General features: G+C 37.3%; 1 protein-coding gene across 1 annotated transcript; it reads right to left on the bottom strand.

The window, feature by feature from the left end:
• Nucleotides 1-222: 222 nt before the first annotated feature.
• Nucleotides 223-15,257, bottom strand: tbca (tubulin folding cofactor A). Its single transcript, XM_015389036.1, has 4 exons — nt 15,114-15,257; nt 7,453-7,558; nt 5,282-5,368; nt 223-905 (listed from the first exon to the last, which is right to left on the bottom strand). The coding sequence occupies exons 1-4, from the start codon at nt 15,164-15,166 to the stop codon at nt 825-827; spliced, it is 327 nt and encodes a 108-aa protein (XP_015244522.1). The 5' UTR covers nt 15,167-15,257; the 3' UTR covers nt 223-824.
• Nucleotides 15,258-17,635: the final 2,378 nt, after the last annotated feature.

Raw genomic sequence — 17,635 nt, 5'->3', positions numbered from 1 at the left:
ATAATTATCGAAATCTGCAAAATAAGGATCAAGTCAAATGTAACCTTAATTTGTCTGGCAATTGAGTCCGTTTATTAGTATGACTATTTAGGAAGGACTCACTCAACGTTAATGTAAGGTGTCGTTATTTTAGGCCATTTGAATAATAAATGGAAGCGCAGGAGGGGTATGAGACCTGCTTGTTTTGTCATTCAGATACAAAGCAACATTTATCATAAGAGGCAGGGTTTCCCAATGAGCTTTTGTCTTTATTGGTAGCATCAAGACAAAAATCCAGTTCAGTGGAGTTAACAGGAACACCAACAGGTGTATGCATGCAATTAAACCATCCAATTCTTCAGTGATCTAGAGTTAACATTCAAAAGGAAATGAAAATCAACATTGTTGTTTTATAGTGCATATCTGGAACTTTATTCGTTAAAAAGAATATTTTCTAACCTCATCTCTTACCTACTGAGAAACAATAAGGCTGATTAAAGTCAGAACCCTAAAAATATGAGCCAATGGAAGGCAAAAATCAAACATTTATGAGAATTCAACAATGGTTCAAACCAAGTGTCCTTCAAAAAAGTAAATGGACCAATAGAGTGGATTTTATCCAGAGAAAGCTTAGAAACCTTGTTTACTTGCATTAATAAGCCCCAAATTTTACTGTATACTTATAGGATGTGTGCGCAGGGAAACATGATGGCACGTTACAGGTAAATAGCAGAAATGATTACACTTTGATTCTGTTGGTCTCTGTGGTTCTGAGGGAGGCCTGAAGAACGGAATGGACATTTAAGCTGGCGGATCCAGTAGTGAGGGCAGAAAGCCGACAGAAATTATCCTTCAAGCTTCACTGAGTCCAATACGTTTCTAGCTTCTTTGTACTCCTCTGATTCGGCCAGATCCTCTTCTGTTTCCTGGGCAGACACAAACACAAGCACACAGGTTTGTTTTTACTGCAATCCAACGCATTGTTCATAGCTTTAAAAAAAAAAAATCTATACTGTGCAGTTTGTCACCTCCATTAAGAAAGTAGTTACTGGAACCTATATTTGGTGGTAAAGCAGTCGCTATGAGGGATATCATGACTGTAAAGCTGTCCTTTATTGAAGTACATGTGAGTTCCTGTGGTGGTCACCGTGGTGACAGCGCTGCTAATGAACTGTGATGAGCATGTGCATGTCCGTCTCAGGGAGGAAGAGCTAAAGGAGAGGGGACACATCTCTCTAGTTCAGGTTCGCTCCCGTCGCCTACCGTTTGGCGCTCTCCTCATGGTGACTCACACCTCCAGCTGGCCGGCTGCTGCTCTGCATTAATTGAGATGACCTGGAGCCACGCATGCTTATGTTTTCTTCTCGCCATATCAACTTAAATCCCCAGGGTTTAGGCATGCTTTTATAGATAGAACCACACGGAAGCTAATTAACTCAGAGTAAGGTTTTCTGTTTATATTAAAAAGTTCACTTCATTCGAGGCATCAAAACAATAACTGAAATTTACTAAGAGAAAGTTTGTTGCATTTCAGAAGAACTATCTTGTGTTAATGAATGAACGATTGAAAGTAAACGTGCTAAAGACGACACTGTTGTTCCGGCAATGCAGCAATCATCAACATATATCCAGAGCAGCTTAGATCAGAACGTAACTATGTATTAGAATGGCCTAGTTAAAGTCCTGGTCTGAGGGACTGACTCATGATTTTAAACTGGTATTGTAGGGGACCTGTTTGGCAATATTGTTATTTTAAATTCCATTAAAAAAAAAAACAGCCACAATAAATTCACATAAAATAAATTGAAGCTTGTTGTTACAATGAGGAAAACATTTTCAGTCCCGGTATTTTTTGTCCAGCTCAGAAGTAGGTAAAAATCTAAAATAAGGGGAAAATCAATAATAAAAACAGTTGGTTTCCAGGCCAAGTGGACGTGGTGGAAAAGGAGCAAAAACTGCAAACTAAATGGGAAGGAAGTCAAATTACCCGAGTTATGCATTTTTGTTAAATGAAATGCTAAAATCAAGTTTTTATATATATATATATATATAAACAGCCCTTTTGAGTACCTTATATTGCTGAAGTATATGTTTATAAGGATTGATAATTTAACAATTTAAATTAATAATGTGGCTCTAAACAAGTTAAAAACATCTCAGCAACAAATTGCTTTAAACAAATCGGTGGAATCTGCTTATAGTGATCACATTGGTCCAGAGCCAATTTGAACACTATATTCGGTTGAATACTAAAACCGTTTTTACCGTTATTTCACTTTTTTTTGCAGAATATCATCTAAATGCCATTTGTGTGGCTTTTCAACTATTTAAATGAAATGACACGGATAGCTTCTGCATTTACAGAATGTTATTACAGTACCATGCAAGTTTAATTACAGTATACTGTGCTGTGTGCAGACATAACTCTGGTAGCCTACGTAACTTATGTGCTGTGTGTGTGCATTTTTTTAACAAGTCTCGAAATAAAGTTTGAAACGAATGCTTAATCCCAGCACAGTACTGAGCAGCGGATAACTCTGATAGCCTACAGTAGGCCTATGCAGCTTATTCTGTGCATTGGCTCTGCTGTGCCGCCTGTGCATTTTTTTTAACATGTCTGAAAATAAAGTTAGAAACAAACAGTTTCATAGAACAAAAACAGAAGATAACTGCATAGACTACTGTAAATTAAAGCTAGCCTACGTCTGTTTTGTGTTGCGGATCTGCTACGCCGCATTAAGAAAACACTTAACATATTTATCCATGGTTCCCTGGATCAGAGTGTTGTCCAACACCAAGTTCACTTCTTTTTTAAAACGATGTAAAAGGTGAAAGTTTTTGAAACCAACATGCAGGAGAGCAGTCTTTAATATGCAAAATGCATTCCTCATCTCAGCTCTGGAAGGGACAACAGTCTCCTCTTCATCATCCTCCTCCTCACTGCATGCAGCACTGTACCTGCACCAAAGCGCTCTTCTATCTCGGCGATGAACACGTAATTTTACAATTATTTTCGCGCATGTTTACATTCAGAAAATGGCCAAAAATGAACACTATAAGCTGGTATCTTGATTACTAAACAAATTATTTAAACAGCATTTGTATAGAAATTATTCTGTCCCAAGCCTTTTGATCAATATAAGCGGTTGATTACTATATCCGTGACCACTAAAAGCGGATTCCACTGTACTGAAGTCCTTTGTATTCACGGTTTCCTGTACACCTGTAAATCTGATGTCCAAATAGGATCACAAGTGTTTCACTGGGGATATTTAACCTTAAAATGTATTGCATTTCAGTTAAATTATCAGTTATTATTGTTTTGCAAAAAGGGGGAAGAAAACAAATATTTGTTCTTCTCTCTGCTCCTTTTTATTCAGACTGTGCTGGAATGTATTGATGGCTGCTGTTCTTTTAAATGAAAAAAAAAAAGCCATCTTAGTGCAATTGAAGTTACACTTAACTATGGTTCTCTGAATGACTTCCAGTCACACCAGTCACTTGGAACTTCTCAAAGAGAGGAACCCAGGAGACCAGACTTAGCTCCCTACCTGTTATTTATAGATGTCACACTCAGGTGTGCTACGTCACGTTCTTGACTTTGGTTGTGTCCGAAAGTCTGTCCTAATCACTATATAGGGCACGATGTAGTGGGTGCGCCATTTTAAATGAGTGTCTGAACGTCTAGTGGATACAAAAAGTAGTGGACTTGAAATTTCCCACAATGCCTCTTGAAAAGTAGTGATCATTCATGGTCACTAGATGAGCAGATATGTCCTGGAGCAGAGCTCTCCTCGCAAAGCATTATGGGATTTGCCGTCACAGCGACTAATAAAGATGGTGTAGGTACCAGATCTAAGCTATAAGCTACACTACTTTAAACTTCGTGTCAACAACTGTTAAGTTTTCTACAAGCAGAATAACTGTTTTATTCGCCTAAAATCTCTACAAAAGTCGTTATTAAGATGTCCCCTTTGTCCTCAACTGCCCTAAGATCTTAATAAAAGAATAAAAACAAACTGAGACTTTTGTGTCACCTTGCTAAATGGCAGAGCTCAGTCTTAGAAGGCAGTACTTTCCTTCAAGACGGACAATGATGGTTTTCTACTTTCAGCTACTTTAGATCGCCAATGAAATGTAAAATAATAGTAAATATAGGTGTTGAGACTCGAAACGAGATTTGGACCTTAAGAAACCTGTGCAAAACAGTTTGTCCGAGTGGAGTTGAAATATGTTGACATCATAAGAAGGGGCAGGGCCCCGAGCAGATCTGACCACCTGAGCAGATCTGTTACCTACCATGGCACAGGCACTGCGTGGCGGAGGCGGAGTTAAGTGACCAACAGGGAGCGAAAAGTAGTGAACCTCTGTTCGAAATATAAGTTAAACGAGTTCACAATGAAGTCCACTATATACTCCCCACTCTATATAGTGATTGAGGGATCTAGTGGTTAGGGGTTGTGTACATTAGAGTCTCGACCTGGAAGGAATAAAACGGACCTCATGTTGCAGCAGCACAGACGTTCACAATGCTAATGTCTACAGTTGCAACCAGCCCTCATCAGACCAGAAAACGAGCTTCAGAGCTTTAAGTCCACATCTGAAAACAGAAGCAACTTCCAGGTAAAGTGGGCTGTAACACGGATTGTTTATCATAATAACTGGCTTAAGGAAAATAAAGTAGCCTCAGTGGTTTGTATGTTTTAATATACTAAATGCTGCAATTGAATAGCAAATATTAAGCTCTGACAGGCAATTATTCATGCTGAACTCTACTGTCAGAATTCTGTCAGTTTTAGAAATGGCACTTAAAATTCTGTTTACAGCAAAAGTTAAACTCCTAAAAGTGATATAGTATGCGTAGTTGCTATATAGTTTTGTCTTTTTTACCATATTCAGTTAAATAAATTGTGCTATAATTAATACTCACGCTTTTAAAGAAATAGTCTCCAAAAGAAGTTGTAAATGTGAGGTTTTTTAATCAGCTAAATAGTTTAAACTTTTAACCAATCTGATACTTAAATTAACTAAATAATGGATTAAAAACAAGAAACACTTGTATAACTATGGTCATATCTGTAATTATTCTATAGCTTGGGAGAAAAAGGGGGTTTGAATTGAAATGGTCGGGTCTTTTGGTCAATATATGGTTTCCGATTAAATATGTGTTTAACTGAGCTGAATTATAAACAGATCCTGTAACATTTTATATATATATATATATATATATATATAGTTTCTAGAACCCTAATAGTTTAGATGGTTTCCATTAAAATGAAAATCCGAGTATTTATATACTTACTAATAGCTGCAGCAGGTCTGCGTGGGCTATGGCCAGACGGCGGCGACAGTCTGGGATCATCATTCTGGACTCCTGCAGAACCTCAATCTGTGCTCACAGAGATCACATCAGCGTCAGTTCCATCTTTGTTAATCAGAAAGCCCCTCAGTTCTGCTTCTACCGTCAACATTTCATTACAAGTACTTTCTAAATCTGAATGGTAATTTTTTTCCTCCCATGTTTAGAACATTAGGTTAGGTACAAGCAGATTGACTTTGCTGGATTTTATGACACAGAGGTTATCCCACACATGCTCTTCTGTGGTTAACGTCTCCGCAAACGCAGCGCTGCTTTAAAAAAAAAAGAAACATTGTTATTGAGTTATTGATCGGACTGAGAGCTGTGCAGCGGGGGACCACCTAGATCTGCCTGCACACGTGGATGAATGAAGAAACCTTGGGGCGAGGGCACAGTGATCAGGCATAAAGAGGTATTACTGCGACTGTAGTGAAACTACCACACAGTCAGGTGGGGAACTTTAAAGCCACCGTTAATGTGAAATTCCCCTAGAAGGGCACCCCAAAGAGCAGAAAAGAGTCGGCTAACGTCGTCAGACACACTCCTTCTTGACAGATGCTTCCTCACCTATCCCGTTGCGGCGCTGCAAAGTCAAAACATGGACACAGTGTCTCGCATGGACACTGCACAGCCTTGGGGGGCTGAGTCGCAGCATTCCACTGACACGCTGTAGATGACAAGTCGCTGTTTGTCTTCTAAGATGTGACAAGGTGAGCGAGAGAGAAATGCTGAAACAGGAGGAAAGTCACGGTGCCCTCCTGGTGCAGTGGAATGATCCCATCAGGACGGGATAAAGATGACACTTAAAGCGTATTGATTCCATTAAAATATAAACCTCTATGCTATCCTGTCTCAGAAACCTCTCATCTTCAATAATCCACCTGGCCTTCCAATCTACTCATTTAACACCGACTAAGGCTGGCGCTCAGGCTCAGCTGCTTCATGAATCAACAAACAAACACAATCTCTGATAGAGCAGAGGTTTTATTTCTAAAATACTGTGGATCCCACACTACACAGGTATGAAAAAATAACTAGGGATGCTATAATTAAAGAGGTTAACTGCAATTAATCAATAAATAATAGGGTTTACAGACTAAAATACGCCCATTGCTGAAAGAACAGCCAACACAGAGCAACAATTAAGCCAAAACTATACATGTTACAGTAGGGCTGAAACAATTCATTGGATCCATTGTAATTCATTGATTGTTGAAATATCTGTCAACTAATTTAGTAACGGATTAATTGATAACTGAAGCACAGCGACTCTAACATATGTGTTAAGAGATAAGAGTTGTAAAAAAAAAAATATATATAAATATTTTTTAATTTAAGATGAAAAAACCTTTGTCTGGTAATATGCTCTATCCAGAACAATCTGCAAAGCTTTAACTTCATCTCGTTCAAATTCAGTTATAAAAAATAAAAGTTCTCATAGATATTAAATTATTAATCAGAAAAAAATATAATAATATACACCAATTAGCACAATGATTTGTAGTTGCAGCCCTAAAATGAACTTTATATACGTTTAAAAAAAACACAATAAAAGTAGAAGATTAAGACAAAGTAATAAAACAGTAAAAGTACACCTTTGAAGGATCTATTTAATACAAAATCCACTTCTTTTGGGCTGCTATGCTATTCCTTAATTGAAATCCCCTACTAAGTGTTAATTAGCTGGAATCATGCATGTCTGTGTAGCCCTCATAGGCTTTGCTCTCTGAGCAGCAGCCCCTCCCTGACCTGGGAAAGCTGCAAAACAGGGTAAAGATCACCTGCCTCCTCCAGGAAGCACCTACCTGAACTCGGGTGCGCCTGCCCTAAAAACAAACGCCCACTTTGTCAAATATAGCAAGCCATTATGTAGGGCCGGGCGATATGGCTTAAAAATCTAATCTCCAGCTTTTTATTCTTACAAAATGCAAGTAATCTTTTTGTTTTTATCTTAGTATTTATTTCAATCATCTCCTTTAGCAGGTGACCTTATTTCAAAGGGCAACAAAATTCGTATAACAAGCTTCCTTCATTTTTGTATTATCCGCTTATCCCTCCTCCATATAGTGTTGAGGGATTTAGGAGTTAAAGCGAATCAAGTAAGCATTAAATACCTGTTTCTTGATGACGTATTCATCCCCTCCCTCAGCTTTCGCGCGCTCAACTTTCTCTTCTTGCTGCTTTGCTTCATTTATGTATGAAATCTCCTCTTTGGCCAGCCTGAAATGGACAAGAGGGGGGAAAAAGGGGGTAAACATCCAACACTGGAGACACAATATGGGCTGAACCATGAAAGGCAGGCTGTGTTGGTCACTTTTTACAGACTTGGCCATCAATCTTCATGCACTTCCACTGACCGAGGGGACACTGCGAGATCATCTCCCACAGGATGTAAAGATACACACCACAGCAACAAAACTCCAAACAGGTCATTCTTCCTCACTGCTGCCAAAATATGTGCTGGCAAACCTTACACTTATCAGTGTTTCTGATCACATGGACAAAACATGTTTCCCCACCTGCCTCCAGAATAAGGCATTGGAACTAGAACAAGTTTTTGTCCCAGAGGCACATTTTTTTTCAACAAAGCTTTGATTTCAAAGGGAGCCTTTTTATAATTACTTTATGAGAAGGAAAAACAGATCAGGATAAATCTCTTATTTTTCCACTTATCTTAAAAATATAAAGATATTCCAGCAACAGGGTTCTCACCACGACTTTTTAAGAGCATAGCGACAAATTTGAAAGTAGCAGCTGGTACGCAGACCGAGAGCTTTCTAAAGAGGTTTTCTTTAGAAAGAAAGAGACAACAAAATAATAAAACTGATAAAGAAAGGTTAAAGGTCTCGTTTTAAATTTTCATGCGATTAATAGATTTTTTTGTTATTGAACATCCCTAACTGTAACCACTGTTTACAATAAAGCTTGTTCTGTATAAGCAGTGATTTGCCGCAGCACACCACTAGCGCTCATAAATTAGTACAAGGAAGAGCTCTACTTTGGCAAGGTGGTACAGAAGTGTTTTGAGGAAGAAATGCTCATTTCTAAGTATAGCTATATTAATATACATACAATGAAATAGTCAACATGATAATAAAAACCATGTATTTATATCGTCCTTGCATTATAAAACTCTATAAACTCTGTTATAAACAAATATGTCGAAAACAGGAAGATGGTTGGAGCTGGCATCTGTGCTCCTACTTCCAGCCGCCTGTCCAGCACATTTCACCAGAAATGCTGAAAGTTGTCAAAATTTCACTGAAATTGAGGCGATACAAGGGGCGTCAAAGTATCTCTACTCAAAACCTGTAGTGGTATACAATACAAATCCGGCATTGTATCGATACCAAAGACCGAGGTTATTCTGGCTGTTGTTAATTTTAGATTTCTGGGTTACTTATTTTTGCACATTTACTTAACTAGCACCTGTGAGAAAGCATGATAATTGGGAGAGAGATATTTAAATCAATTTAATTGTCTTTTTTTCCCCCAGACTCCAGTTACATAAAAGTGTGATTATCAGTAAACGTAATCAAAATTTCTATCATGAGTAGAAATGTTTGACAATAATGATATATGGCCACTTTTAGTATCAAGTAATAAGTATTTTTCAAGATATTTATATCAAGTTTGAAATTTTAGCCGACATACTGACTTTTAATGAGTGTACGCATCGCTCGTTGAAACTGTTTTTAAAACATTTAGCACTTCTACATGAGAAGCGCTGTCAAAACATAAACCCCTCACCCTTTAAACTCAGGAAAAAAAATCTTCATAAAAAATCAATATTTTTAACATTACTTTTCAAATTTATTTTTTTTATTTCATTATTGTATGTGAACTGGTCAAACGCCTAGCAACTGTTCTTCTGTTAGTGTTCAAAACTAATCTGACTTTTTTAAATTCCTCAAATATAGGTTCCATTTATTCTTATTTCATCCAGTTTATTATTTTCTATGCACCTAAAGGAAATCAAGAAATGATTGAATTTGCATGAAAAACAAAAAAAAAAAGCCAGAACTAAAATGTGACATAATATTGACATAACACGTCCATGACCCTTTAACAAGTCCAGACTAAATTAGAGCAGTTATACCACCATACAAAGGCTACAGCTCTATTTGTTTTATTTCACTGTATTGTCTTCTATATTGTCTAGCAGCTACATTTTTTTTTTTTAATTACTGTGCCTCAAATTTCAGGTTTGCGAAACAAAAGCAAACATTTAACCAACAGTCCTTATAGAAGATTTATTTATTCTTAAGAGTTTAAGATAACTTAAACTTTCAAATGACTTTGACTGCCATCTGCTCTCTTCTTAAAGTTTGAACAATGAAAAACATTCTTCTAAAACCATGAGAAAAAAAAAAGACGCAATTTTAGGGATAATGAGATAACAGAGCTTTACAATATTAGAAACAGATCTTAATTATACGATTAAATCAATGAGAAGGCGGGGAATGCAAAATACAATGTGGTGCATTTAGATGCAGCAGTTTATGATAAGTTGATTCATACAAATGTGTCTTTACTTGTTCATTAATCATTCAAAATAAAAATTTCAAGGCAAATATTTGTAGTTTAAATTGGTAACTGATCTATTATCCCTAATATCCAGTTATTTCTTAAGCATTAGCAGCTATTAAGCAAACAGAAAACCGTTTGCTGTCCTTAGTAACTACTGTAACCATCAGCTCACACCTTAATATTATTAGCTGGCCCTTTAATCCACCTTTACCATCTCTCCTCCTCACACTCCTACACAGTACTACTCCTTTTTAGTGATTAATTGATCATCAATTCAATCCCTAATTTGGACCAAGTCAGGTGGTAAATGGGCCTTCTTTCATTGATTCAGAGTAAAAATGGGCTTGAGTACATTGATAAATTTTGATTATTTATCAATTACAGGGCAAATGGAACTAAATCTATTACACAGATTCAAGGCCTGATTGGCATAATAGAGTTTGAAAATATCACTATTAGTAATGATTTCCATCTAATTGTCTTTTTCCGGCTGCGGCTGCTCGTCGGAATGACAACACAAATTTCATTTTTCATAAAATCAGCTGTGTGTAAGTGAGTAATCCTTCATTAGTCCGTCACATTACAGAAGAGCCTTGCCTCTGTGTTGCGCTTGCTCCTCGCCTAACCAAGGAAGCCAACAGCATATTTTACATCAATTACCCCTTATCGTAATACGGTTCCATCAAGAAGCTTTTAAACAGGCACCATATGCAACGCCGCCTCCCGTCTTCCACTCTCGTGTCTGACGCGCAGTGAGTGATGTCGTCTGTTTGGAAAGAAGAAGGTGGCACGTAGAGGAGGAAAAGATGGAGGAAGGGAGGCTGGAATGATTTAAATAAAACTGAAGGACAGTCTAATAACAAAATGTCCATTCCTCCACCTTCCAGTCCGGATGTTAATTTCTTATTTCTTCCAGACTTGGAGCGCTGTGTGAATGAGGGGTGGGGTCGTGGCTGGTTTTAAATAGACCTGCCACCTCTAACTTAATGGAAAAGGCAGCTCTCTGGAAAATAGAAAAAAAAAAAAAAAGGGAATTAAAGCCGACCGACACACACATTCGGCCGCCTTCTCTAGCACTGTATTTTTGAGCCACGATGTAGTCTGTGCTGCGACCGGAATGACAAAGGCAAATTACTGTTGTCATTTTATTAAGGGCATCCGCCTCGCTAGGGCAGAGAAGCACTGAGTGGAATGTGAGAAAGCTGCAGGAAATAGACCCGGCTAAAAGAGCAAGGCAGGCTTAGCCAAAGCCTGAATGTATGAAAAGGTGGAGGGACTGAGGAAGGAAGGAGGAAAATAGACTGAGGGGGGTAACATGAACTTATAAGAGAGAACAACTCTGTGATTTTAAAACTATGAGTTTGATTAAACATTCATGTCTCGGAAATGAGAGGGATCGAGATGCAACATCTCCCGCCTGATGTGGAAAATAGTTTACCGTACATAGCATGATACAGTCGGAAGGGACTGAATCTATTCAGTGTAACTGCAATGCTTCCTTGTTCCCAATGACAGCATTCAGGATTTTAACAACATTATTATTCAATCCGTCCTGTGCACGTCATTATAGTGGGCTTTGGGTTATTCACAAAACAGTATAGGTCCAAAACTACAACAACCATAGAAGAATATTCAGGATCTGTACAGGTTTAGACCCTGTCAGCAAAGAAGCAGCCATAGTTTCTGCAGACCCCACACATCCTGGACACGGATTACTAAGACTTTTCCTTTCAGGTCGGCACTACAGAATGGTTTTGGAAAATAGCATCTGCAAAAGATACAGCTTATTCCCCAACGCTGTCCCTCTGACAGGCTTTTAGCTAGCAAAGCATGGGCTTTACAAAAAAAAAAAAAAAAAGACAATTTTTACACTATTTTCTCCCCTGGAAACTTGGCTTAAATGTTTAAAATTTCACAAGCAGCAGATGCTGGAGTTGGAAAAATGTAACTTTTGTTGCTGGACGGGCCACATCAATCAGTCAGAGCAGCTGATTGATTGATATAAGATACTATAAAGAGACAGAAAGCACTGCTCATGCAGAGCGCTATGATCATTCCACTGAAACTGTTTATTAATGCCTAAATTAATTTAAAATGTCCAAATCTGCTAGCAAAATATGTTTGCTTTTATTACCCTGGTGCTTGCAGTTTGTACCTCATTTCTGAAAAATGCTAACATTCCCTTCCAGTCGCCACAAACAGTAGGGGAAAATGCCAAGAAATGACTGAGCCTGAGGAAGCTGCTGCTGGGGATTCCCAGTGACAGTGTACTGCCGGTAGGTGGGAGTGCACACCTGCAACCGTGGCATAAAATTTTAAGCCAGGATCATAATCTTGATGAACTGACTGCACAGACAATGTTTTGAGGTGGGCTTTCTCACTTAAAAATATATTAAAAACTACTTTTTGCCCACGTAACACGGCTAATATAGCAAAGCCGCTCACTGGCATTGAACACAGGAGCAGCAAGAGCTTTGGACGCATTTGTAGACATTTTACTGGAGCTTCAAAGATGTTCTTAAGGGGAGTTTGACCTTAAATGAAGCAGCAGGTGCTTTTTTGCGGCTCAAATCGCGGTGTGAACGTAGCATTACACTTTCTGTTTATTTCAATTAATCTATGAAACATATTGTACCTGAAAGTTATCTCATGTCTTCCTTATTAATTTTCCACCTCTAGTCAAGCACACATATTTACCATAATCAGGACAAAAATAGTGTTGTAGCAAAGACAAAAATTAGCTTCATTCCACCTCAAAATGCAGGAAAAAGCATACTTTCTGATGAACGCAATGAAAACCATACAGCCATAGTAGTCAACCACTCAGCTCACAGAACATTTTATTTTCTTTAGTACTTATAAGGAAGTCCTGAAATGCCTTCATAGTGCGAGTACCTGAACAGAAGTAAGGTCATTTGTTTGTATGTACAATTCTGGCCTGTAAAGCTGATTCTGACTCAAATTATCACCCAGAGGACATTCTACATTCATTTCCATAAACTTTTCTGGAGGAACAACTTAATAAACATTAAAACTGTCAACTTTATTAAAACAATCAAAATGCAATCAACAGGTGGGAATTGGAGGTCTGCCTTAGCAAATGAAAATACACAAAAAAAGTGTTACTATATTTTTAACCAACCTCTCATAAAACCAATGTTTTTTTTTGTCTTTTTCCTAAAAGGTTTAAATTTGGTTATAAGAAAAAAGTCACAGGGTATATCAGTATAAGAAAGATTTGTAAACTAAAACAGTGTTCTATTCTTGCACATGCCTTATTCTTATGGGAACAGGCTGAAGTTCAACCAGTAGGTGTTTGAGAGAGATTAGAGGTAGAAGCAAAGAAAAAAAGATGTATTTTTTAATTGATATGAAAATATTTTATAAAGAAAAAATAACCAAAAAAAAACTGGTGATAGCTGAATTAACATAAATACACAGAAGTCGTAAAGGTGACTTGAAAGAGTTGGAAGATGCGCAAAGCGGAGGCGTTAAATCATTTAGGGAGGCTTTTATCTTCAATTCTTCATCTTCTATTTTCACACAAAACAAACTTTATTATCAAAAATGTCTACAGCAAACTAACAGGTAGATTTTTAAACACGCCACAATACATTTTTATTTCTCTTTAAATTTTGTGTATATGAACTTGTGGATAACATTTTAAGTGTGTATTAAACACAAGTTTTTCCTATAGATACATTTTTCAGGTGTTTTTTTTTCTTTCCAAAAAGGCGTTAAGTGACACAGAAACTGTGAGTTAAGAATGTAGCATCTTGAATACTACAAAAACTTTTCAAGAAAAACATTTTGTTTTACATGTTGCAAATACATATCCTGAATTAGGGCTGCAACTAACGATTATTTTGCAAATCGATCAATGTGTCTATTATTTCTTGGATTAATAATCGGACAGCCAAAGGTTTCTTAGAGATTTTTTTTTTACGATTTACATAATTAAACCAGGTGAAACAAAAAATTTCCCACTTCAGGAGCTTTGGATACATCATACTGGCAGACAAAAACATTTTTTTTTAGCTTAAACACCAAAATTTTTATATATCCTTTTACAATTTTGATATAATTAGTGCTCGCAAGGGGTTCCTTTGTCAGCTAAAAGCATATTTTAGAGTCTCTACACTCCAATTAACGATTAACCGATTACTAAATTAGTTGATTATTTCAATAATCGATTAATCCGATTAACTGTTTTAGCCCTATCCTAGGTAAAAGAAAAAATACTATTCCAGAATGTTCTGTATTTGAGAGAGAGACATAATTCCTGTTTAAAAACGGATGTTTTTCTTGCTTGAATATGGATTTGCTTTAAAGTGCATTTTATGTGAAATAAATAATGATTCCAAACAGTGGATGCAACAAAATTATAGGTTTCACCAAACTATAGAAGGTAAGAAATCTATGAAAGTATAGTACAGATTCTGATTAACCTTAAAGCAAGTCACGTTCCCACATCTAATTTTAATTTTTTTTATTCTAAAACACAAAAAAGTAGTTGCGTCTCACAAATAAAGTTACTCCTTCCATAGCAAATCATTTGTTTAAAATTTCAATTCATAGCCGCAATACAATGTAAATAAATACATCTATCGTTTTATTTATAAGCAAACAATTTATATTTCTGACACCATCAGCTGACACATTGAGTATTTATGTTGAGTAATGATTTCAATCATAACATATTTGGAGTGCTCTTTCTGGCCATATTATTTTTGTAGGTTTTAGATAGTTGCCAATTGAAAACATTGACAACTATTAAATGCAACGTGTTTTTCAGCAGAGCAGACATACATAGTGAAATTGCTGCAAAGTACTGCAGGGTACACAACCTGGCATTAGCTATGTACTAGCATGTTAGCCCACCGCTTACTTTGGCGGCTTCAGGTTATCTTTTCATAATATAATATCTTACAGTAAAAAAAAAAAAAAAAAAAAAAACCGTCACTGTCTAGAGTCGAATGACTAGATGTGTCTTAATACCGTTACACGACAGCGACAGAAAATAATACAAGATATTTTCTTGCAAAGTAAGCTACATAGTTCAAGCAGCCCAACCAACATCGAACAATCGAAGTACAGTAAAAGCGCACGCGGCAAACACTGTCCCATGTATGGAACGTTTTTATCGGACTTAGCCTGTTAGCTTACTAGCATTAGCATTTGAAATGCACATTCGGGATCCCCATAAAAGCTAACTAAACCCGTTTCAAGTGAAATAAACGTTTACCTCTTTACGACGCCTGTTTTGATTTTAATATTTCGTATCCTTGGATCCGCCATGGCTGTAGAAGAGGAAAGAAAGCCGTTGCTTTGGGATGCTCTCGAGCTAACTGTGCAGAGAGCAGGAAGAGAGATGACGCAGTTCAGTGATGACAAGTTGATCACAGAGAAATCGATCCGCGGAGTTGATTTTCCGGGTCATATATATAAACAAATATGGAATAGCATTTTTTTCTTTAACTCAGGCTAGGGCTGAAACAATTCATCGGATTAATCGATTATTGAAATGATCATACACTCAAATTTTTATATCTATGGAACTATTTTATATCAGGCCACCTAGGCTTCATTAAGTTATGAAAAGAGCCTGTTGTTTACTGTAGTAATAAAATATTTGTGGTGTCCCACCAGCTCTTTCTGCAGGAACTGATATCTATGAATTAAAACCTGTCCATCAACCAGGACTATATGAGGAAACACCAGTCATCCTGCAGGAACCAATTATGTAGGGAAACTGGAATCTATAATTTAACACCAGTGTTTCCTGGGACAGGGATGCAATCCTCAGTTTTTATATAAGCCAACAGTTATCATCAAGCCTTTAAAATGTCAGGTTGCAACTGTTTAAAGGATTTCATTATGTATTTACCAAGAACACACTAATCTGCTAATATAAATTTACTGTAATTTTGTTTTTATCTTTAGCTGCTTTGTAAACGACGTACACAAAAAAAACAAAAACAAAAAAACACTTTCATTGATGAAATCGCTTTTGGCTCTAAAAGTCAGAAACGTTGCTGTGTCGGCACAGATCCGGCTCATGTGCTCCACATTAATTTTTCACCTCTAGTCCTCTTCATACCATCGTTATAGTTTCAGGTTAGAGTGACTTTTCTTTTTTTTTCCTTTTTTTAAATCCTCATTTTCAGTAACTAGAATAAAATAGCTGTTTACCTGCATCCACTTATGGAATTTAAGAAAAGACTTGACCACATTTGCACAACCCATATAATGAGTCTTTTATTGTATAATCAGTATTTATATCAAGTTGAGTGCTTTCTCATCCTTGCCTGTTCCTCCTGCACATGCTGCTGCTAAACAATATTGGAAACACAAAAGTATAGCTTGACTGTCAAAAAATAACTTTCCCTCTACATAAACATTTACGTAAAAATCTTATTTACAGTGCACAGCCTTCATATCTTCTTTACTTAAAACAAGAATCAAACTCTCCACACTTAAAAATCTGTCAAATGAAGGTTTATAGACCAAAAAAGTGTTTATATTTATAGTTTTCCACCTAAGCTAAACAATTGACATGCCTTTACAAAGCTGTTCTACAACGACGGCACATTCAATATCATTTGAATCGGTCTGCGTCTGATATTGATCTGTGTGATCTCAGAGAAAAGAATCAATTTCAGAGCCTTATCCAAGGCAACTTATGTCAAAGATTTATTCCATAAGTATAAAGTCCATACTTGTGCCGGATGCTAATAACACAAAAAGTTTATACATGTAAATAGCAGCATTCACTTTTTTATCAATCATTTTATGAATAGCTAAAACACCTAAAACATATCACTTTTACCACCAAGGTGTTAACCAAAATGATTAATCTTTCAGGTGTTATTTTAAAGTTTCATTAACAAGCTGAAAATCTTCTTTATATAGCAAATTATATAAAAAATATATATATTACAGTAAAAAGCTCTTAATACAGCCGATATTTATTATTCCCAGAGAAGTTTCATGTTTTTTTCAAAGCTATGTAGAGATAATATCCTAATGTCTTTGACTAATGACCACAGCGAGGAGAATTGGTTGTATTGCAGATTTCAGCTATATCTAATACCTAATACCTGCAGTTTGTATGAGCCTCACAAGTTCAGTAACAACTATTCATCTATACGTCTATCTTCTGCTTATCCTGGGTCAGGTTGCTGCGGTAGCAGCTTCAGTAGGGAGGCCCAGTTCCCAAGATGCTCCCAGGCCAGGTCTGACCGGCGTCCTCCCCCACCGTCGGAGCCAACTCACCACCAGGTAGTGGTGGGTGGAGAGCTCCGGCCCTCTCTTCACCTGAGTGTCCAAGACATGCGGCTGCAGGTCAGATGAAAAAACAACAAATTCGATCATTGAACTACAGCCTAGGGTGTCCTGGTGCCAAAAGCACATATGGACACCCTTATGCTTCAACATGGTGTCTGTTATGGACAATCCATGACCAGCATTGAAGTCCAACAACAGAACACCACTTGAGTTCAGGTCAGGTGGGCCATTCCTCCCAACCACTCCTCCCCAGGTGTCACTGTCGATGCCCATGTGAGCGGTGAAATCCCCTAGAAGAACAATGGAGTCAACAGGAGGGGCACTCTCCAGTACCCCCCAAGGTCTTCAGAAAGGGTGGGTAATCTGAACTGCTGTTTGGCACATAAGCACAAACAACAGTCAGAACGCGTCCCCCCACACGTATGCGGAGAGAGGCCACCCTCTTGTTCACCGGGATAAACCCCAATGAATAGGGACCGA

This window comes from Cyprinodon variegatus, unplaced genomic scaffold (assembly GCF_000732505.1).
Source record: "Cyprinodon variegatus isolate N-32 unplaced genomic scaffold, C_variegatus-1.0 Scaffold446, whole genome shotgun sequence".
Lineage (NCBI taxonomy): Eukaryota > Metazoa > Chordata > Actinopteri > Cyprinodontiformes > Cyprinodontidae > Cyprinodon > Cyprinodon variegatus.
Note: the sequence above shows the minus strand (reverse complement) of the source record. Positions and strands in the feature narration are given on the sequence as shown.

Coding starts and splice junctions, on each gene's coding strand:
- tbca (XM_015389036.1), bottom strand. CDS start 15,166: ATGGCGGATCCAAGGATACGAAATATTAAAATCAAAACAGGCGTCGTA. Junction 7,559..15,113: donor AAAACAGGCGTCGTAAAGAG/GTAAACGTTTAT, acceptor TGTCCATTTCAG/GCTGGCCAAAGAGGAGATTT. Junction 906..5,281: donor CAGACCTGCTGCAGCTATTA/GTAAGTATATAA, acceptor GTGTCTGCCCAG/GAAACAGAAGAGGATCTGGC.